The sequence below is a fragment of the Geotrypetes seraphini genome, chromosome 4, assembly GCF_902459505.1.
Source record: "Geotrypetes seraphini chromosome 4, aGeoSer1.1, whole genome shotgun sequence".
Lineage (NCBI taxonomy): Eukaryota > Metazoa > Chordata > Amphibia > Gymnophiona > Dermophiidae > Geotrypetes > Geotrypetes seraphini.
Window position 1 is genome coordinate 226,653,246 of NC_047087.1, and position 23,480 is coordinate 226,676,725.

General features: G+C 40.0%; 1 protein-coding gene across 7 annotated transcripts in view; it reads right to left on the reverse strand.

The window, feature by feature from the left end:
* Window positions 1-5,836: 5,836 nt before the first annotated feature.
* Window positions 5,837-23,480, reverse strand: part of LRMDA (leucine rich melanocyte differentiation associated) — a 1,649,176-nt gene continuing 1,631,532 nt past the window's right edge. For 3 of the 7 annotated variants that reach the window (XM_033942049.1, XM_033942047.1, XM_033942055.1), the window contains one exon: window positions 5,837-7,529. In XM_033942049.1, coding sequence (XP_033797940.1) covers window positions 7,335-7,529 — 195 coding nt within the window. In that variant the 3' untranslated portion in view covers window positions 5,837-7,334. The remainder of the gene's footprint in view (window positions 7,530-23,480) is intronic. The other 4 variants (XM_033942054.1, XM_033942052.1, XM_033942050.1 and 1 more) reach the window with 2 other exon arrangements.

Here is a 23,480-nt window from a genome sequence, read left to right on the forward strand (position 1 = left end):
CAAGGTCATAGCTGTTAAAATCAAAGGGGAAGACATTGGACAATAAGACTTAGATGACATATAGAAAACAAGATGATTAGGGGAGAAGTACAATTTGTAAAAGGGGAGAGAGAGACATAAAAGGTCAACACAGGAGGAAGGGGATATGCTCTTCCTTCTTCTTGAGGTCTAGCGTCTACTTGTCATAGGCATCCTTAAAAAGGAAGGTGTTTAAGTTAGTTTTAAATCTGCCCATCCATGCCATTTACTATCCCTTTCACAACTTTAAAGATCTGATGTATTATCCCTTTCACAACTTTAAAGATCTGAAGTTTTCTTGAATTCAAATATTGTTTTTATCTCCATCACCTCCACCAGGAGGTCTTTCCATGAATTCACCATTCTTTCCATGAAGAGATATTTCCTCATATTACTCCTGGGTCTGTTCCCTTTCACCTTCATTCTATGCACTCTTTATTCCACAACTTCCTTTCAACTGAAAGAGAATTGCCCCTTGTGCATTAGTGTCAAAGAAGTATTTAAACATCTCCATTATATCTCCCCTCTCCCGCCTTTCTTCCAAAGTATACATATTGAGATTTTTAAGTCTGTTCCTTTACGCTTTATGACAAAGATTACTGTCGTTTTTAGTAGCTGCCCTCTGGACCAACTTCAACCTGCTTATATCTTTTTGAAGGTGCACTCTCCAGAATTGTACACAATATTCTAAATGAAGTCTCAACAGAGTCTTATACTAGTAGGGTTACCATATGGCTCCAGAAAAAGGAGGACAGATTGAGACATCCAGATTTTTCTTCCATAGAAAGCAATGGAAGTAAGGAGGACAGATTGAGACATCTGGGAGGTCCATTGAAAGCAATGGAAGTAAAACCCGGATGTCTCAATCTGTCCTCCTTTTTCTGGAGCCATATGGTAACCCTATATATAAGAAGACAAAAGAGGCAACCTGTGATGCTCAATCTGTATATTCACTGTTAAGACCTGACATGTATGTGTTTTGGCTGAAAGGCCTGCCTCAGAGGTCTTATCTAAAGATGGTAATTAAGACCTAACAGCCTGATCACTCAAAGTGAAAGTGAGTAGATGCGTGAGATTGTTGCCAGTATAGTGATCATGCTTCTAACAGTGTCTTAATCTCCTGTATTCATGAACCCTATATATAAGGGCATCATCACCTCCTTTTTCCTATTGGCTATTCCTCTCCTTATACACACAAGAATCCTTCCAGCTTTCACTTTCTCTTTTTCTACCTGTTTGGCCATCTTAAGATCACATATGATCACAGCCTTTTCCTGTTCCTCTTCCATGCACAAACATTCTTCACTCCCTAATCTGTTTTTGCAGCCCACAGAATGACCCTGCATCTTTTAGCATTAAATCTTAGCTGCCATTTTTAAAGCTTTCTTATGTCCTTCCTAATGTTATACCATCAGGGGTATTTTGGTATCATCTGAACTTTGCGGCATACCACTGGTAACATGTCTTTCCTCAGAGTGACCTCCATTTATCACTATCCATTGTTGCTTTTGACTCAACCAGTTCCTAACCCAGTCACTTTAGGGCCTATACCTACAGTAGGGCACTCAGTTTATTAGTCATCTGTGTAGAACTATTGTAATATAGCCTACCTGGCAATTTCCCAGAAGAACCTCCAACGATTACAACTGGTGCAAAATGTGTCGATCAGGCTGATTATGGGTCTGAAGAAGTTCGACCATATAACCTCTTCCTACCGACTCCTGCATTGGCTGCCGATGGAGGCACGTATGAAGTTCAAATTCAGATGTTTCTGCTTCAAGGTACTTTTCGGCCTAGCCCCCAGATATATAACTGACCTTTTCTCGTTCTCAACCAATCAACTTAAGAGAAGCTCAAACTTGAATTTTGTTTCTCCACCAGTTAAAGGATGTAAATTTAAAAAACCCATATCAACATCTCTTCTCTTATCAGGCAGCACTATGGAGTAAAGACCTGAAACAATTACTCATGCTTGCGAATACTTATCTGGAATTTAGGAAACACCTAAAAACATATTTGTTCCTAAAGTACTTAGGCAGCTACACTGAACAATCCCTCTTCACAATAACTGACCGCTAAATCTTAACTCTGTTAGTACTACTCAATCTGTAACTTTTAATCATTGTAAACCGCATAGAACTTCACGGTCCTGCGGTATATAAACTGTTATCATTATTATTAATATGGGAGATTTTCCTACCACCTATCTCTGTTTAGGATGTGTTATGCTGGAGTAGGAAGATGCAAAATGGGAGGTCAACAAAGGGCTATCTGGCCTTTTAAATTTTGTGGCTAAGAATGTGCAATCTTTGCCCCATGGTAGCATATGTACATTCAAACTAAACTAAACCTTAATTTTATAGACCAGGTCTTCAACCAAAAGGTGCTTGACTCGGTTTACAATAATGTAAATATAGTATATAATTATAGAATGTAATCTAGAATGGCTAAGGCCCTCTTCTATCAAACTGTAATAGCAGTTTTTAGTGTGGGGAGCTGTGCGGGCTTTGGGAGCAGTGCGGGCCATTCAGTGCGGCTCCCCGCGCTAAAAACTGCTATTACAGTTTGATAGAAGAGGGCCTTAGCCATTCTAGATTACTCCAAAGAGTTTAGTAAACAAGAAAGTTTTCAGAGCTTTCCGAAATAAATCAAAGGGGTCCTTTTACTAAGCTGTGGTATAAAGTGGTCTTAGCATGCCCTTACCTGGGTTTTCCCTACATGCTAGGTTCATTTTTACCACAGCACTGAAATGGCAAATTTTCCATTTTTTTCAATTAATGCCCATGCGCTGTTGCCGTTAGTGCATGGCTATTAAAAAACATTAGTGTGAGCACTTACCAAGACCTGGTTTGTAGGCAGTAAGGGTCGTATTCTCAAACAAGTCACTGAAAGTTAGGCGCCGGCAGGCTAACTTGAGTGTTTTCATTGGTTTTAATTGGCATGTTTTCTAGGCACCTGCCATGTCAGGCACCGCTTACAGAATTAGCCCCTAAGGGCTCACACACTAATTCTGTACTAATCAATTAGTGCATGGTAATGTACAGCTGTGCAGAAATGTCCACTCTCCACTCCCATGTCCCCTTAGCAATAACATAAAAAAATATTTTTTAGCATATGCTTGGCATGTATAAATACATAATTATCATAGGATGCCTGAGAACATCTGACAGTAAGCCATTTTAAGATGCAGTAAGCAATTGCTAGCCCTTACCACAGCTTATAAAAGGATCCCAAAGTAAACAGGTTAAAAACAAAAGAGTGGGCTAATGCACTATTTTAGCACAGCTTAGTAAATAGGGTTCTTTGTCTGTAGGATTGTTGGTATAGTTTCAGTCAAAAAGACCAAAGAAGCTAACTAGCTTAAGAAATAATGAATCCTGTGATACAGCGGCCACACCTCAAATACTGTGTGCAATTCTGATTGCCATATCTCAAAAAAAGTTATAGTGGAATTTAAAAAAAGTACAAAGAAGAGCGACAAAAATGATCAAAGGGATGGAATGACTTCCCTTTGAGGAAAACCTAAAATGGCTAGGGCTCTTCAGCTTGGAGAAGAGGTGGCTCAGGGGAGATATGATAGAGGTCTTATGTTCTTATGTAGGTCTATAAAATGCTGAGTGGAGTGGAAAAGGTAGATGAGAGTTGCTTGTTTTCTCTTTCAAAAAAATACTAGGACTAGGAGCATGCAATGAAGCTACTAAATAGTAGATTTAAAATAAAGTGAATAAAATATTTCTTCACTCAACATGAAATTAAACTCTGGAATTCATTGCCAAAGAATGTGGTGAAAGCTGTAAGCTTAGCTGGGTTTAAAAAAAAGGTTTGGATAACTTCCTAAAAGAGAAGTCCGTAAGCCAATATATTTGACTGGGATATTGCCAGGTACTTGTGACCTAGGTTGGCCACTGCTGAAAACAGGATACTGGGCTTGATAGATTTGCAATCTGTCCAAGTATGGCAGCTCTTCTGTTATAGAAAATGATTTTTTTTAAATTTAGAAATAAAAGTTTACTTCTCCACTGGTGACTGGTTAGTTTTGCATATCAAGACATTTAAAAAAGACAGACCATTTTAATTTTATACTTGAAAGCTTGAAAGAACCTGCATACCCAAGGCCAATGTCTGATGTCTAAATATACTGCATTACAACATGACACAGGTAGTTTTCATGCAGGTCCACAGGTAATTTATATTTAAACATTTGAAAGCTTCCAAACAGAGGAGGAGGAGGAAGACAAATATTAAATTAAACCCCTGTTTCTTGTGATCTGTCCCATTTTTCCCACAAATAGAAGCATGCACTTTGTGATATAGTACCTGTACTTTTACTTGGGAGAGTTGTAATTTTTTAAATGTATTTTCTACACAGGAAATGTGTTTAATCACACAAAAACTTCTGAGGATTGTCCTTAAAAAATGTTTCAGGACTCAGAAGAATAGCTGATGAAACATTATGATCACCAAATCAACCAGCTAGTCATAAAGAAGATACCGTAAACTAGACATCCACCTCCCAATAGATACAAATGACTATTACCTCCTAAACAATAAAAGTTGTCTTGTTGGGAACCAATCAAACAAATCAGCAGTAAAATCAAAGATGGTGAGCTTTTGTAACCATCATTTGTGGTCATTCTTGTACTGTCTTACCTATCTACAACAACACACTACTTGGTTTAAGGGGGAATTCATCAAGGGGTGCTAACCAATGAGCACATGCTAAATGCTGACACCCATTATATTTATCTGGGCATCTTAGCATTTTGCCCTGGATTCTCTGAACAGCACCATTGTCGACGGCACCTTAAAAGCGGCTTCTGATCACGCGATGGAGCAGATTAGAGAATTGCACCTCCAGCAAAAGTAAGTACCAGAAATGTAGGCCAGGGTTTTCAAGGCCCACATTTCTGGCACCTACCTTTGATGTGAATCACACCTGCATTGGTGCTTCATGGCACCTAATGCCACTTACGGTGTTAGTCACGCTTATCCTGGCATTAGCACCATAAAGCACCTCCAGAGGCGTGATTCCAAAGCCAGTTTTATAGATGTAGGTGCCTTGAATTTTTAAGTCCACTTTTAAACAGTGTTTTAGACTTAACTTAGGCACCAGCAGAGGTCTTAATGAGCACTAAATCAGTTAGCACTCCTTGATGGAATTCCCCTTCAATATAGCTAAGAAATCAGGATGTGGGTTTCTTCTGAGCTACCTTTATGTTTGCTCTGTGATGATATAGGGCTTGACTCAGAATGCATGCGCTGAGGTGAGGGTAAATGTGTGCATATACTCAAATGGCCATATTCTATAAACAGCAACCTGACTGTAGGTTGTGGTAGGCATCCTATCACTGTCTAACCAGCCAATCAGGAAGTACATTTTCTAGGAAAAAACAACCTGAGATAGGCTGCCTACACTGTAGGCATCTGTCACAGGTTCAAGGAGGCACTTAGAGATGCATAAGCTCATCCAAGGCTGGGCTTGGCTGTGGTTTCACCCGGAAGTGGCCCTAGGCATCTCCCTAGGGCCATGATAGGTGCCTAAAATGTAGACCAGCATGGGAGTGGCTTTAGGTATCTGACCAATTGGAGTCTTAGGCCACTCCTAGTGCATCCCAGAATATACTGGGAAGGAGGCCTAAGACTCTGGTTGGCCCAGGTGCTTAAAGGCCCTCCTATGGGAGGGACCTTAGGTGCTTGGACCAATCAGGACCTTAGGCCCCAACCTGATGCATCCCAGGATGTATCAGGAAGGGGAAGGCCCATCATTCTGGAGAGGCAGGCCTGCCGGCCAGAGGGAGTAGGCTTCCCTCTGGCCAGACTTGCTTTTAAAAGTACCGTGGGGGGGAGGATCCAGGGGAGCTTTCAGAGTGGGGGGTTCAGGGGATTCAAGGGGCTGCTGGCAGGAAGAAGTAGGCATCCCTCCTGCTGGGGATTGTTTTGCAGTTTGCGGCATGAGGGAGCGAGCATCTCTCTGATTGCGGCAGGGAGATTCCCTTGCCGTGATCAGCTCAATGGCAATGCAAGTCTCTAAATGACATCTGTGACATGATGCCAGTTAGAGAATCGGGGTGGTTAGGTGGGGTTAGGTGTCTGCCCATTAGGACAGACGTGATTCTTTATAGGATGCCCGTGTGCGATTCTCAAAAGCCCATTAGGCGGCTGCTGAGAGCGGGCAGCCTATACAGAATCAGGCCCAAAGCATGTTTAAACATAAGTTAGCTCCTGAGGAGGCCTACATGCAGTACATGTCTGATGATGTGTTATTGCCAGTTCACATATTTACACGTCTATAGGGGCATGTTTTAATAAAGCTACTTTTCCACATGTAAAAGAGGTTTGCATGCAGAAAAGGCTTCCTAAAATTATCTCATAAGTTAGAAATTAAGCTTGTGTGAACTGCTCTACACTGAAATATTAGTCCCTAGATTATTGACCACTATTCAAGCTCATATTGATTTCACAACTTTTATGTGGTCATAAAAGGATAATTCTTACTTTAATGTGGATAAATTTTCTGTTTTACCCAAAGAAAAAAATAATTCAGAATTGTATTTTTGTTAAAACTGCTTAATAATTTTCCTCAGTCATACTTTTTTCTCAAAGTACTATAGTTAATTTTATGCAAGAAAAAAAGGGGCCAGAGTGCTGATTTGGGTTTTATTTCTAACAGAAGTATTTTTCTCTCAACAAATTCATAATTCTCTCTTACGTAGCACAGGCAAAGCTTTTGCATAAAGGCCCTGGTTTAAGCCAACTGGGTATTACTAGTGCACCCCTAGGTATGATCTTTGCTCTTCTTTGAGTAGCACTCAGTCTAGGTAATCCATCATGGTGTTCAACCTGTCAGGACTGGAATTTGGCTACAGTTGTCTATCACTGGGGTTGATGGGATTTGCTTCAAGGTAATCCTATCAATCTTACTGACTATTTGGGCTAAAACAGTAGGACAGGCATGACAGGCTTTACAAAGTCAGCTAAAACTACTGGAGGAAAGTTACAGGCTTATGGTTTAGATACATTTTAAGGGCAATTCTATAAACTGGGCATTAACATTTACATGTGAATAGCACGTGAACATAGTTAGTCTATATGTCATATGTCACCTAAGTGTTGTTCAGTAAATATGTGACTATCATTCAATAGAATGTATTTCAAGGAGGTTTACATATAAGAGGGTAAGAGGTAGAGTTTTCACTTACTTACATACATAATTAAAGAATAATGTAAGTTAAATGCATGCCTGCCTTTATGCCAGCTCGATGGCTATTATTCTATAATGGAACCCATGTGTCTTGGTTTTATTGCACAATAGACTCCTAATATCCACTTTCAGGGCACTTAAATGGAGGTGTCCAGGTATAGAACCACCCCTTTGTGTTTTTGCTTTCTGCAGGATTCATTACATCATTCAAAAACATGAGGATATTTGCTTCAGAGCTCGTCATCTCGTATGAATCTATTGCCTTCAGAATGCTTCCCATAGTAAACATAACGGCATTTCCTGAGAACCCCTGAAAGAAAAAGAAAAATGACTAAGTATCAAGTGACCAAAGAAATAATACAAAAACCTCATCAAACCCCCCAATCCCTGAAAGACAATAAAAGATTAAATAGAAATGAAGAAAATGATCTATGCTGTCCATAGCAATGTTTTGGGGGTTTGTTTTTTTTAAGAGATGGGGGTGATTAAAATACTAAATAGCCAATCAAGAAAAGATTCTCAATGAAAATGGATGGACTTGTTTTTAAAATGTGCATATTACTACTAGTCTCAGATCAGGATAACATTTGAAGAGATTATTTCCACTGTGCCTGGGATATCCTTTATATTATTCATTTTTCTCTTCTATAGTAACTGATTTCAAAGGACAAGAAAGGCAGTTCTTTAATCCACTGCCTGCACTTATGCACCCTTTAGGAACTTAAATGTACAGATTTACTGGAACTTACATATAAGTATAAGCATACACTTACCTACGAAAGTGGCAAGAAAGGACTCTTTTTACAAAGGTGCGTTAGGGTCTTAAAGCGCGGAATAGTGTGCACTAGAATGCCATGTGCGCTAGCCGCTACCGCCTCCTCTTGAGCAGGCGGTAGTTTTTCGGGTAGCACGTGACAGTGTGCGCTAAAAACGCTAGCGCACCTTTGTAAAAGGAGCCCAAAGTGTCTAAGCAGCAATATTCTGTAAACAATTACAAAGGGGTCCTTTAACTAAGCTGTGTTAAAAAATGACCTCAGCATGCCCTTACATGGGTTTTCCTGCATGCTAAGGCCATTTTTACCACAGCAGTAAAATGGCCCAATTTTCAATTAAAAAAAAAATAGATGGCCATGTGATATTATACACACATACATACATATATAACATAACATAATAATTCTTTATTTATATAACGCAAAATGCCTTTCGGTTCAATGGGTACAAGGAAGAAGAAAAATATTAACATTGGAAATTAATAGAACCACTTGCCTTAAGTCCTTTTTATTAGTAGTATTATTTTTGTGTTTTAACATCAATTGAACCCCTGAGGAAGGCATGTTCGCCGAAACACGGACCGTGTAGAGTTCGGTTGGACTATTTACATTTGTATTTTGCTGATTTTATTGTGAAAAATAATAAATCATTTACAGAACATCTCATCCACAGTCTTTTTTTGTTTTTCTCATGTGGTATTAAGGCACATAGAATTCCCTATCTGTCAAAAATAGGGATCACAATATAAGCTAAAGTGCCTGAGAAGTGAATGGTATGAATTATATATAAAAGAAAAGAAGATAAATAAAACAGGAAGGAAGCATCTCAGATCTTATAGATATATAGTTGATGAGCACTTACTGATACCTAGGGCTCCTTTTACTAAGGTGCGCTAGGGTTTTTAGCGCGCGCTGCATTGCCGTGCGCGCTAAAACCGCTAGCACACCTTAGTAAAAGGAGCCCCTAGTTTGTAGATGATAAGGGCTCACACACTAATCCTGCACTAACTGATTAGCACAGGAATTCCCACTCTCTGCCCCCGACATGCCCCTTCCATTAAAATATTTTTTTTTAGTACACAGGGCATGATTCACGCATTGGCATCCTTTAGAGCAGTGGTTCCCAATCCTGTCCTGGAGGACCACATAGTAACCTAGTAACATAGTAGATGATGGCATATAAAGACCCGAATGGTCCATCCACGAGGCCAGTCGGGTTTTTGGAATAGCCCTAATGAATATGCATGAGAGAGATTTGCATCTAATGGAGGCGACAGGCATGCAGATCTTCCCCATGCATATTCATTAGGGCTATCGCAAAAACCCAACTGGCCTGGTGGTCCTCCAGGACAGGGTTGGGAACCACTGCTTTAGAGGATCAAGGCTAGTTTTCCTGACAGTCGCCTTAAACGTAGGCCAGCATTTTACAGGTTTACATTTAAAGTGTCTGCCTCATGCCTACAGAGACGTTGGGGGATGCTCACTGACGCCCAAAGCCACTTCTGTGGGAAACCAAACCCATATCATGCTTTAGGTATCCATAAGTACCCCTATGCATCTCTGTAGATGCACAACAGACAACGTAGGTGTCTTTCCTTGCCTGAGGGTTGGGGGGTTTTTGGGGTTTTTTTTTTTTAGAAAATATTCATCCCGATTAGCTGCCAGATGGTGGTAAGATGCTTAAGATCAGGATTCACAGAAAATCAGGTCCTTAGTATATGCAAATTTAGAATTTACCACAAGATACCTCAGTGTATCCAGCAGTAAGCTATTTTAAGCCACGGTAAGCATGTGCTAGCTCAATAAAAACACCTTATAATGCTGTAAATGCAAGATGGCATATACATGGACAGAACATGAGTGGTGCTCCCAGTTAACAGTTAATTCTGTGTTAGCTAGTTAGTACATGGTAATCTGAATGCATTAACTGATTAATGCTTCCAAGGCCATTTTCTGGCAATGAGACACCTCCAAAATATATTTTCAAAAATAGTTAATGTGCAGTTAGCAGAAAAGGGGACAATATCGTAAAATGCTTTAACAATGCTTTAACAATGTTTTGCCAAAGCCCATATTCTGGTGCTAAATGCACATTGTGGGCCTAACATGGTTTTGTAAAATGGCCCCAACATTTTTAATGCCCTAACAAATGAACATCCCTAAAACAAAGTGATGAGAAGGGCATAAGAAGGAGATGGCCAGAACATAGCAGAACACACTATGTTGCAAAATGATCACATCACTCCTTATTCTTCACCAGAGCGTGCATGAACGTCGACGCGATGACATGCGCATGTGTGTGATGTCATCACGTTGACGTCTGCACATGCTCAGACGCCCTCCAGACACAGCCCCGAGTTCAGGGAAAACGAGACGAGGTTCATATGGGGGTGTGCTACAGAAAAAACATTTTGCTCTGTTAGTGTGCCGGAGCAAAAAAAAAAAAAAGCTTTGTGGGACACTGTTCTACAGTATACTTAACCAAGACTGGCATTTGATAATAAAGCAAACAAATAAAGGTTTATCACTATTTGAAGAACTGACTGTAGAACAGCAGATCTGTTTTAAGCCTGTTCACTTTCAAACTTTTAAAATCTTTTTAAAATGGTCCAAAATGTTGGAACAGCTTAGAACAAAGTCAGCTGAGGATGGTATATCATCAGATGAGTCATGTAAGTTAAAAACAACTGGATCCATTTTGTGGTATTGCTACTTTGATGTCAAGAATAACCTGTTTTATATTTTATATTAGCAAGTGAATTAGAGAAGAAATATAACTTAATTGATATGCCAAACCTTTTCATCAAGGAAAATTTTAGTTTAGCTTAATGTATTTTCCCCTGCACATATCCCCCACAGAGAAACCATCCATACAGCAAAGAGGGAAAAAATGAGACAGACAAACTCTTGTAAAACCATCAGAAAGAAATGATCCTGCTTGAATTTGGTTGTGGAACTATTGTTTGCTGGCCAAGATTTTTAAATGATATGAAATAAATTTAGATTTGACCCTATCCCTTCTGGTTGCTGAAGTCATTTTGGTGGTGCCTGTTTGGCTTGTCTAAATTCTGCTCTATCAAACTGTCTTCACAATACACAGATATGTTGGTTCCCTGTTTCTTGTTCTGAAGAAATGTTACTCCTAACTTTCGACTCAGGGATAGCATTACAGGAGTTTGAATTTCTTTAGATTACAAATGAGTTGATGCAAGTTTAGAAATTTGTAATATAAAACTATGAAAATATGATTAAGCATCAAAATGAATGATCAATAAGAGTTCATATTGTCAAGAAGCTAAACATCATCCATCTCTCTCTCTCTCTATATATATATCTATATATCTATCGATCTAGTATATATATATATTTTTTGACAAAATATTTAATTGAAATGTAGTCCTAATAATCCCCCCTTTTATGAATCCGCATTAGGCTTTTTTATTGCTGGCCACAGCAGTATTAGCTCCGACGCTCATAGAATTCCTATGAGCTTCGAAACTAATACCACCACAGCTGGCAATAAAAAAAGGTCTAACACAGCTTCGTAAATTGGGGGGGGGGGAGTTTAAATGTATATAAAATTAGAGCTGCATTTTGATTAAAGCTGTATTATTTATTTATTTCCCACTGCAACTCCTTGTGACTCTGGCAAGTCACTTGGGGCTTTACTCGAGTACACTAATGGAATTAGCACATGCAAAATCCTTATATGGGTTATTCCATGTTAAGTGATCTAGGATTCCCCACTGACCATCTCAAAAGTTGTTGAAATTTTTAGTGGAAGTACAATAGGACATACAATGAATATGTGCATAGTCTTAGAGCTGGATCTAAACTTCTTCCAAAGTTAAGGGCCTCGTTATTGGGATCACTTCATTGGAAGATAGTATCAAAACGGCAAATTTGGGTTCATGTTATGGAAAGGACAGTTGCTCAACCAAGCTAAGAGTCAAATTTCTAGTACAACTGTTTGTGCTGAATCCAAATATACCACTCAGATCATTAATGCATGCTTTGGTGTATCACTGGAGAACCACAAAGTTGATGAAAAATCTTGTGGAATGCACAGACAAATATTTGAGACAACATACAATAAATAGCTCATGAACAGAAAGTACAATAGGGCTCAGATTTTAGGAACTGGAAAAGATTAAACTCCGTTAAACTTTTAGGCACACTACGCTTTTCTTGTCTGAGATAAATCTTTATTAAGATTGATGAAAACATGTTATGCAAACTTTTAGCTACATTTAATGTCATACATCACAACTGTACATCCTCCAATCTCCTTCTTTCTTGCACCATCTGAAAGAGCAATTCTTTGGCTACAAAACTCACCAAGCTACATTATTGACCCACTATTCCAGTGTATCACAAACTGTGTGCCACAGTACACCAGTGTGCCTCCTGAGATTTCAGGAGTGCTGCGACACACTGGGGAGGAGGAGAGGTGCTTGTAACTGCCTACAGGATGTGCCTCTCATAGCGAGAGGCACGTCCTGTAGGCAATCAACTGATGCCAATGCCTCTCCTTCTCTTTGGCCCTTTTCCTTGCTGGCACCCCCTACTGCCAGTACAGGGCCCATTTGAAGGGCCTTTGCATTTGTGCAGATGTCAACATGATCCCTTAGACCCTTTATAAAGTGTTCTTATGAATATAGTGCTCCTATTTTTTGTTATTGATGAGCGACATCAACATGATTACATTATACATGCCCGTGACATTATCACGGCGACATCACGCACTTCCGGATGGCTCGAGAAAGATTGTGAGACACTGCACTATTCCTAATAAATTAAAATAGGCCAGAAAGTACACTAAGGTTTCAACCTGTGTTTATGATTAACAGATTTTCCATTTGGAAAATCTGGACCTCCTAGACCCACCCCCCAGGCCCGCTCAGTTCCACCCATCCCCGCCCCATTACTCAGAGAATAGTTAAGCTCTGGAACACATTGCCAGAGGTTGTGGTAAGAGTGGATAGCACAGCTGGTTTTAAGAAAGGTTTGGACAATTTCCTGGAGGAAAAGTCCATAGTGTGTTACTAAGCCAGGCATGGGGAAAGCCACTGCTTGCCCTGGATGGGTAGCTTGGAATGTTGCTACACTTTGGGTTTTTGCCAAGTACTAGTGACCTGATTGGTGAGGATGGGCTACTGGGCTAGATGGACCATTGGTCTGACCCAGTAAGGCTATTCTTATGTTCTAAGGAAAGGTTGGGACCAAACATCAGTTCATACCAAAACACTTTACAAACAGCTTGGCTTACCTCAGCCAAGCAGTTACAGGCATCAGTCCTTTTCCCACACCTCTACTGATGTCTAGGGAAAAAGGAGTTCTGAGCCCAGTGCATCCTGGGAACTGTAGTTTCTGCAACACTGGACCAGAGCCCTCTGCTGCCCATTGACATAATGACATCATTACTGACTCTTTTACAGGAGCTAACCACATTAGTGTGCGCTAATCACATGAACACATCTTATATGCATAAGATATCCATTATATTCCTATGGGTGTCTTTAGCGCTTAGTGTGTGCTAATGAGATAGCGCCAGGTGATGAATTCCCCTATATCTACTTCTTTCCTGAGATTCATTCTCTCTCTCTTCCCGTCTTTCCTTCCATTGTCCATCATCTCTCCCTCCATCTGTTCCCCCATCCCGATGAGTAGCAATACAATCTTGATAGTAATCAGCACCAAGCAAGGTATTGTAAATTGTGAATAAAATACTGCTTTTCATACAAATTTTAAGGTGGTTTACAATAACTAGCTCTGCACATGGGTCTGATTATAGAAGAATGAATCTATTTTAAGCCTGTTCACTTTCAAACTTTTTCTGATCAAATTGATAATAACCCAAACTAACAAATGCAGCCAGTCTGTTTTTTCGATTTGTACACATACTGTAAGCATGATTATAATCATAGAACAATGTGCAGCTGCAGACAAGGACCAAAGCCAATAGATGGCAAACTCATACAGAATGAAGAATTTGTATAAATTATTTAATATTTTTCAAACTGGTAGTAAGTCATTATACATTTTTAATAACTGCAAGGCCCTCTGGCCATGACTAGGACTGCCATCCCTTAAGACCACCCTTGATCCATTGTCTGCACTTTGATGTTTAGAGAGTTTGCATTTTGAAGATGAATGCATGGATTCATGGATGGTGTTAGTAAAAGGGATTTAGCTTCCTGATCATGGGACAACTTTCCAAAGGCTGCTGAAGGTGTGGCTTTCCTATTGATGAAGGCTCATAGTGGATGGGTAGACAAAGCCATTAGTTAAGTAAAACATTAAACACTTATATAGAAATGGGTAAAATCTAGAAAGTAGTGTATAATTTTGTGCATAGTATGGAATATAAATTCATTAATCTCCAAACCCTAATGGAAGAGACTGACTTGGATTTAGTGGCAGTCAAGGAGACAGGGAGAACTATAACTTGAATCAATCAATCTATCTCATATATATAAGGGACAATTACCATCATCATCACTTATTAACTTGATATAACACAAGGTAACACACAATTAAGTTTCTTTGTGGTTTATAATTAAAATAAAATAGCTGCGGGGAAGGAAGATGATCATGGAAAAGCAAGTAGGAGGAAGTATTTTTTCTCTCAAAGAATAGTTAAGCTCTGGAACTTGATGCCAGAGAATGTGGTAACAGTGGTTAACATAGATGGGTTTACAAAAGGTTTAGACAAGTTCCTAGAGGAAAGGTCCACAGTCTGTTATTGAGACACACAAAGGGGAAGTCACTTCTTGCCTTGGGATCAGTGGCATGACATGTTGCTCCTATTTGGGTTTCTGCCAGGTACTTGTGATCTGGATTGGCCACTGTAGAAACTGGATACTGGACTAGATGGACTATTGGTCTGACCCAGTGTAGCTATTCTTATGAAATGGTACAGTATAAAGAGCGAAGTATTTCTGTGCACAAAGTGTATGATCTGGAGACAGGATCAATTTTAGACATGCTTGGGCCCAGGACAGAAATTAAGGAGTGAGCCCCTGATCTCCTCTCCTCCCTCCCCTTTCCCTCTATTCTCCCCACCTGTCATTACTGCCACATATAACTTTAAATGACTTTGTCACACACAAAACATAGACAGACCTTTACTAAATACAGAAGAAGGAATCACAAACAGAAATTGAACTGGGAACCCCAAGAAATTAATCTCAACAAGTACACCACCACTAGAGAAATAAAAACAGATATGCACTTCTTTTTATACTGAATACACAGGGGTGCCATGAGCCCAGGTTCCCCCCCCAAAAAAAATTAGCCACCTCCCTTGCTATGGCTGGTGGGAATTTGAAGACCACTTCCTCTGGTCTGGCAGCCATTAATCTCCTAGCTCTGCAGCTAGTGGCAATGTCTTTGAGCTGTCACCAGCTGCAGAGCATGCAGAGTTCTGGCTGCTGGACTAGAAGAAGAGGTTTTCAGTTGGCAAGGCTTTGAGATCCTCAGCAGCTTAGGTATTTATATTTTGCTTTTGGGTAGGGGGCAAGGGGAAATGCAGGGAAAAAATTTGGTGCCCACCCATCCACTTTGAGTTCAAGGTCACTGCCCCTCTCCCTCTCCCTCCCTCCCCCCCTCCATCAGCTGTCTGGTAAGCCATTGAATACAATACAAAGATCTGTAATGCACATATCCCAAGCTAACATATTCCCAGTTAATAAATTCAAAATAAAACACTTGTTCTATATTTGTTGTTTGGAATTTTTATTTTTCCATCATGTTGGTTCCATTTTGTCTCATCTGCTTTCTTCTGTCTTCTGATAGTTCCCTTTCCAGTGGTTGTTGTCCATTTGTCTCTTTCCTCTCTCCTGATTTGTTTCATTCCCTCATTATATCTGTCTCTGATATGCTTCTCTTTCCTGTATAGCTCTTCCCTTCCTTTTTTCTTTGCTGTCTCCCTGTCCACTAATTTTACCCTTTTTCTTTTTTACTTTTCAGCTACCTACAACTTTCCATCTCCCTTTCTCATACTCTAGCTCTCCCATTTCCCATCCTCGTCTTTCCTTTCATCTTTCAACTCACTATCCTCTTTTCTATTCCTCATTACTAATTTCTACCTCTGTGCTTACTATTATCTTCTCATTCATCTCCTTGCCCCCCATTCAGTTTCACCCATATGATCCCGCATTTCCAGTGTATCCTCTCCCTCCATTTTTGTAGCATAGCATCTTCTCTCCCTCTTCCCCTCTTGACCTGACATCTCCCTGTCCTTTTTCCTCCATCTTTTCCTGTCCCGTCTTTCTTCCCTCCTGACCAATCCCACATTCCATCATCTCACCTCCTCTCTCTCTCTCTCCTCCCCAACATGGTCCAAAATTGGTCCCGCTTTCTTTCCTACTGTTCTTCCCTCCTCTTACCCCATGATTCAGTATCTCTCATTCCCTAGATCCCTCCTGCTGGTCCAACATTTCTCCTTATCTCCCTCCCTCTCATCCCCTGCTCTTATTTCTTACTTTTCCAGACTGTCCTTCCATCCAGCATCTTTCCCTTCATCCCATTGTCTACCATCTCTTTCTCTCTCTCTTTCTCTCCTCACCCCCCCCCCCCCTGCCATTTCTGGGTTCATAATTTTTTTTCTGGTCCTTCTCACCTCACCTCTGGTCTGGTGTTTCTCTTTCATTCCTAACCACCCCCACCCCTGGGCTAATTTAAAACAGCTCCAGGGGGCCCCACAGTTGGGTTTTCTTCTCCTTCTCCCCACCACAGTCCATTTCCCTTCCCATCACCTTCTCGGTCTTCTTTAAAAATCAATCTCCCTTTTCAGAGGGGCCCCACAGTGGCTGCCAGGAAGTTTTCCCTCTGCTGTAACTCACCCCCCTCTGTGGTAATTTCCTGTTTCCTGGGTGGGAAAACTTTGTGGCAGGTGCAGGTATCTTGAGAGAATAGATGTGGCGTTGGAGTTCCTCTAAAAAGAAGATTGAGAAGATGAGGGGAGAATGGGCAGAGATAGGGAGAACGTGACAGGAAGAATGGGCAGAGATATCTAGACCATGGGGCCCCCTGGAGTGGTGGGACCCAGGGCAGCTGCCTTGTTTGTACCTCCCCCCCCCAACACCAGTCCTGTCTGGGTTTAATATGAAGTAGGTAGAAAATGTAACAACAAAAATGGGATGATGCTTGGGTACATAGGGGAGAGGAATGGTCAGCAGGAGAATGGAGTTAGTAGGACTTATGTATAAGTCTCTGAGGAGTATACTGTATGCAATTTTAGAGACTATAGCTTTATAAGGATATAAGCTGAATGGAATTGGACATGAGGCAGTCACTAAAATGATCAGTGGACTTCATCATAAAGCATGTGATGACAGACAAAGAGCAGAATATATATTTATTTACTTTATTGTCTTCTTTTTTCTTTGAGATCGAATGTTTCTCTTATTACTAATGGGCTATTATCTACTAATGTTATTTTATCCCCTATCATTGTTTTAGGAGATTTCAATTTTACTTTAATGGTCCACCATTTTCACAGGTATGTGATGACTTTCTTTTGATTATGGTCTCTGGGATTTCCTCATTTTATATTGAGTTTCACAAACATGGCACTTTAAGATGCAACCTGGCACCAGGACTGTGTACTGGTTGTGAGGTACCTCAGATGCAGCAGCATGCATTTACAACAGAAGTCAGCATCCTGTGGTAATGAGATACCACAGGTTGGTGACTTCTGTGGTAAATCAAAGTGCAGTAAAATCCCGCTTTTTACCACACCTTGATAACTTCCTCCCTAAGGGTTCAAGTACCTTAGAGTTTTCTGTATGTGGCATGTAAGTGGCATCTCCAATCATGTTCCTCCCATGTGAATACCTTCCTTGCATTTATGTACTATGCCATTTATGCGCTTACCTGTTTTGTTGTCAGTTATATTTTGTTTATTTAAATTTGCTGTATCACTTTTTTAACATATAAAGTAAAGCAATTCATATTACATAATAAAATCAGACATGTACAATTGGGAAAAAAAAGGAATGCTATTGTTTACAGGAAAGTCGCATTCACATAAGACACAATCAAACTTCTTATTAACCAAGAAACCTAGAACACAAAAGAAGAACAGACTGTGGAAAACAATGATCTTGATGAGGCATTTATTAGATAAAATTACAAATCCAAAATAAAATCCACTTCATGAATAACTGACATGTAGTGTAATATGTATCCTACACAGTCTGTGTTCAGCAAAAAGCCTTCTTCAAGGGTCCAGGTCAGTATTCACTCAATAGTACAAGAATAAAAATAAATAAATAAAACCTTATCCGTGAAGACTTTAAAATGAAATGAAGTACTTTAGCGAAGCAGGAGTACCCCAGAAACCTGGAAGCACTGCTTATCAATCCCTTGGAATAGCAAGATATCAACCCTGAAACTCCTGGGTTAAAAAGTAAGTCTTAAGGTTAGGGCTCCTTTTACTAAGGCATGCTAGTGGTTTTAGCGCGTGCTTAACGCATGCTACAATACTGCACGTGCTAAACGTTAACGCCTCCGTAGAGTTTGCATTAGTATTTTTTGTTTAGTGCGTGGTTAGCGCGCGCTAAAAACGCTAGCGCACCTTAGTAAAAGGAGCCCTTAGTGTAGTGTGAAAGCACTGGTATTCTGTACGTTTACAAATGCAAGTAGCATGTGAATCCAAGTTTCCAAGTTTTATTAAGATAATCTACCTATCAAAAAATATTTAGGCGGATTACAATAAAATAATTTAAACAAATATAAAATTCAAACTAAAATGTAAACAAGTCTTGAAAAGGTGACAGCCAGTTATAGAATTGCCCTTATAAAGAACAACTTATAGAATTGCCCTTATAAAGATCCCATCCCCCCCCCCCTCTTTTATTAAGCTGCAGTAGAAGTTTATACTGCAGCCTGAAAGCACTATTCCTTTGAACGTTGGAGCAGCGTCAGAGCATTTAGCACTCCAAGCCTCCGAAGAAACCTCTACCGTGGCTAGTAAAAGAGGGCCTTAGATTGTGAATTCACAAGGGACAGAAAATGTACCTGTATACAATATATGTAAACTACAGAAAAGTGTTATATCAAATCCATGACTGTTTAACACCTGCTTAATCTTCATTCTTTATCAATCTTGCTTCTTTTTCTCTCCCTCCCCTGAATATAATATGGCCCTGGGTATATGTACTGTATATGCATACATTTTTTTATCACCTGAGTGGAGGTGCTTCCAGGAACGGGTTTTGCATTTATTCGTCCATTTTCTAAAACACATATAAACCATGAAAAATAAACTAGAAAATGTGTGCATGCCTCACAGAAAGAATAAATGTGTGCATATATTTCCTGTGGCATAATCATTAAAAGGGCAAGTATGTGCATATCTTGTCTTTTTTTTTTAATTAGTTTAACTTATGCCCATATTTGCTACGCATTAGGTGGCCCTATTATAAAATTATCCTCTATGTCTGTAAGAAAATGTACTCCACTTTTATGCATACCTATATGTAAAGCTCCTCAGCCCTTTCCTGAATGTACACCTAACCAATTGGGTTTTCAGCAGTACTAAAAATGAATATGCATGAGATAGATTTACATATTATGGGTCTCCAACATATACACATTTCTCAGGCATATTCACTGTAGAAAATCTGATTGGTCAAGTATGGCTGCAGTGAGGGCTGAGAAGCACTGCTGGAAATTAACGTTAAACCATAAGGAAAAAAACAAAGGAATTCTCTCAGGCAGATACTGTTTAACTATTCCTGGATTTAAGATTTCTTTTTTTTTTTTTCTTCCAACAACTATGAATTGAGGCTTTCTTTCACTGACATGATAAAAGTGCTGTGAGAACTGCCCTATTTTTTAGGCAACTGGAGGCAAGGATGTTTATAAGCATCCTGCTGAGAGTGCTGTTTGATGAATTCAAGACACTGCAGCTAGGTGTCAGCACTTAGAAAATGAGCAAAGGACATAAGGTATTAATGCTGTCAATGATCTCTTCACAGGAAAACAGATCCTGCACTCACCGTCAGTTTTAAATAGACATCAAATGCATTAATGCCACAAGGGCAGACTTCAAAGAAGGGGGGGGGGGGGGGGTTGAGGAGTTATAATGCTGTGCTGAGTAAGTTTCAGAGTTGGCAATAACCTGATATGTAAAGACACTGTCAGGAGCACAGACAGGCCTAGAGTTGTGTGTGGTGACAGAAAACAGAGATGCTGACAGAGATACTGGTGCCATACTGAGCCAAGTATACTCTAAGGCTCTCTTATGCCTTAAGTAAAGCTGACATCATTTCCTATCACTTGCTGCTGCGGAATCTTTCTCACTGCTGTTGTTTTCAACTTTCCTGGCAAGCCTATTCTGTCACGGAGGTTGAATCAAGGAACCCATGGATAACCTCCGTCAACCTAAATTTGGAGTTTGCTCTGGAAACACTCTCATTTTCAATGATGTCTCAGCTACTTGAGGTGATCTGAACACCAAAGTGTGAGGAGCTGTCATCTTGCATCAAATCCTGCAAGCAAAGACATTCAGCAAGGATGTCAGATAGTGGCAGCAGGAAATCATACCCAGCTGCTGCTGCTGCTGTTTGCCTGGGAATAGAGGTGTTCGGGCTAGTGACAGTTAAACTCAGCTGAAATTTGTGAACTCTTGCAGCGTATGGTTGTTTGAATTAAGCAAATGTTGTCTCCTCAGAGATTCCCCACCAAGGTGTACAGCTGTGAGTTGATTGCCGGGCATATTCTAAAACAGTTCGTAGCGCTTTGATATAAGCACTGCTAGAAATGTAGCCGTGAGACTTTATTTATCATGAAGGTTATTTGTAGAACAATAGGCTCTCTCATAAAGTAAGCGCGAGAAATGAGGCGACAGGATGCTATTCCTCTTCCCCTACAAACTGCAGAACACTGTGAAAATCGCACCGTGTTTATGAGCTCCGGTGTGCAGCTTTGAAGCCATATAATATGCAGATTTCAGAAGCCTACCAGGTCTGACTGTAGGAGGCAGATTTTCTGTGCATGTGGGCAATGCATTTACTAAAATTGCATCTTCACCAACCTCACTTGTCTCAAGGCTGCATGAAAAACACCACCACAAACAAACTGTGCAGTCTTTTTAATTAAAATACCCAGCATTGCTCATAATAAGCTAAGTAGGCTTCCAATGCATCAGCACTATGAACAGCATTTTGAATGAGGTTCCTGCTTAAGGCACTTGAATAATTACAAAAGAAGGTCTCCTGAGGTACCTTCGTCCTCCGAATGAGACTACTAATTTTTCTTAAGTAGATGGTTCTCCCATCACCATTTCTGTTAAAGGTATAATTACAAAAGAATTGTATTGGTAGAATCATTTTTAAATAAGTCTTTTATCTTTTAAATGCTTTCTCTCTTGGAATGTATGCCCTAATTATTATGCTCTACAAAAAAAAAAAAAAGAAAATCTAAGAAAAGCTGCGTACACTGATTTACTAAATAGAACGCTCATATCACCTTATCATTTGTAAGTCCTAGCAAGCCCTAAGAAGCACCAGAATCTGCCACATGCAACAGCTGCTGAAGTTAAAATATGAAACATAATTTCATTTTAAGCCAATTAATTTAGAATAACTTCTGTTGCATCCTACCAGTATTTGCAGAAGTAGTAATGCTGAATATACTATGGGTAATGGTATACAGTGGCAAGCAATTCTCAGCCACTATCCATATAGTTCTACACAAACACGTAGGACAGCCATGTTCCTTAACCATGGTTGGTGACTGAATGGAAGTCCCAATTGTGGTATATCTACCTAGCGGTTGTAAAATGAGACGTGAGGTTTGATGTCTGATTTGGGAGTCCTCGCCAGCCGCGGCTCCTGAAGACGCTTGACTGCGAAATAGAGTTCTGTGTCGGGCTGGACTGTTTAAAATCTAAACCATTTGGACTGACTATTTGGAGTGAGACTTGTTGAAGCAAGATTGCCAAACGATTTGGAGAGGAGGAATTTGGAAACATGGACTGAGATTTAGAGCAGGCTTTTACAGCGAACATTGATATTTTTTGATGACAGTGGTGAGGAGAGAGGGTTCCATGGGAGTGTGAGATTTTTATTGGTTTTATATGTATGTATATAAAGTATAATTATTTTTGAATAATAAGAAATGTTGTAATAAAGAATAATTTTGATGCAAGATGTACCTCTAGTAGAGCTATATAGATGGTGACTGAATATTGCCAGTATCCATTAACTTAGGCAGATCACCCATACCCCATTCTCAGACCACTCTGCCACGAGCCAAACAGTGCTGAGGTGGTCTACAAGAATTTTCAGATGAATTATCCGTATATCACTGCTGAAAATTCACAAAGAAGGCTAGATTCAGTAAATGGTGCCCATAGACAAGTGCCAAATTGATTCATGGTAAGCTAGTATTTTGTAAAGGGCACTCTGCGCTGAATGACCTTTATACAATACTAGCTTACCATTTATTTTGGTCCCAATTCTATAAATGACGCTTAAAGTTAGGCACCAAGATTGGCATGCCTAGCTGATTTAGGCACCTAACTTACCCCTTCCTTAACAAAGCTGCACTAGCATTTTTAGCATTGGAGCTGTCACTGCGGCAGCCGATGCTAAAAACAGTAGCGCAGCTTTGTAAAGGAGGGGGGTTAATTATTTAAAAGGCTTACTTGTTAAAAATAAAAAGTTATCACCACATAATTGACGTAAATTGCACTTAACTGGATGACATGCACCTACCACTTTGAGATAAGAGTCTAGTGCAAGGCGCCTACCAAAAAGTAGATGTGGTTAGTGGGCAGAGAACAGGTGTCTTTGTCGCATAGGCACCTGTTTTGGACTCATTTAGACAGAGAAAACCCTGGCATAAATAGGTTGTGCCTAATGTTAGGATGCCTTTCGACACCTAAGTCCGATTCAGGCACTGCTAGGGGCAATTCTATAAAGTGTGCTTAAATTTTATAGAATATACTTCCCCTCCCTATTCGCGGTTTCAGGGTTCACGGTTTCAATTATCTGCAATTTTTTTTTTTGGGGGGGAAGCATAGTTTAGGACCTTCCCGCCTTCAGCATTTCACAGATTACTCCTTACCTGGTGGTCTAGCGGGCTTTAGGGGCAGGAGTGATCTATACAGAAAAATAGGTGTTTACTTGCCTGCATAGAGTAAAAGCATAACGGTATATACTAAGTTAGAGCACTTATAGAATTGCTCCATAAGGCTAAATACTCTTGAATATCTGGCCCATAATTTATGAGCAAAATATCAGGGTCAATGTAAGCTGAACCTAGAGACCAACTGCTGTGCCGTAAGAGTTTCACACTCAAGGGAGCAGCAAGAGATCCTCTCAGAATCAGTAAGGAAGGCACACCTCTAGAATTTCCCATTGGACCAGCGATCAACATGCTTCCATTAATGGCTCAATATATTCATTTATTTAGTTAGTTTGATTTATATCCTGTCCTCGCCAAGGAAACTAGAATGGGTTACATGGTAACAT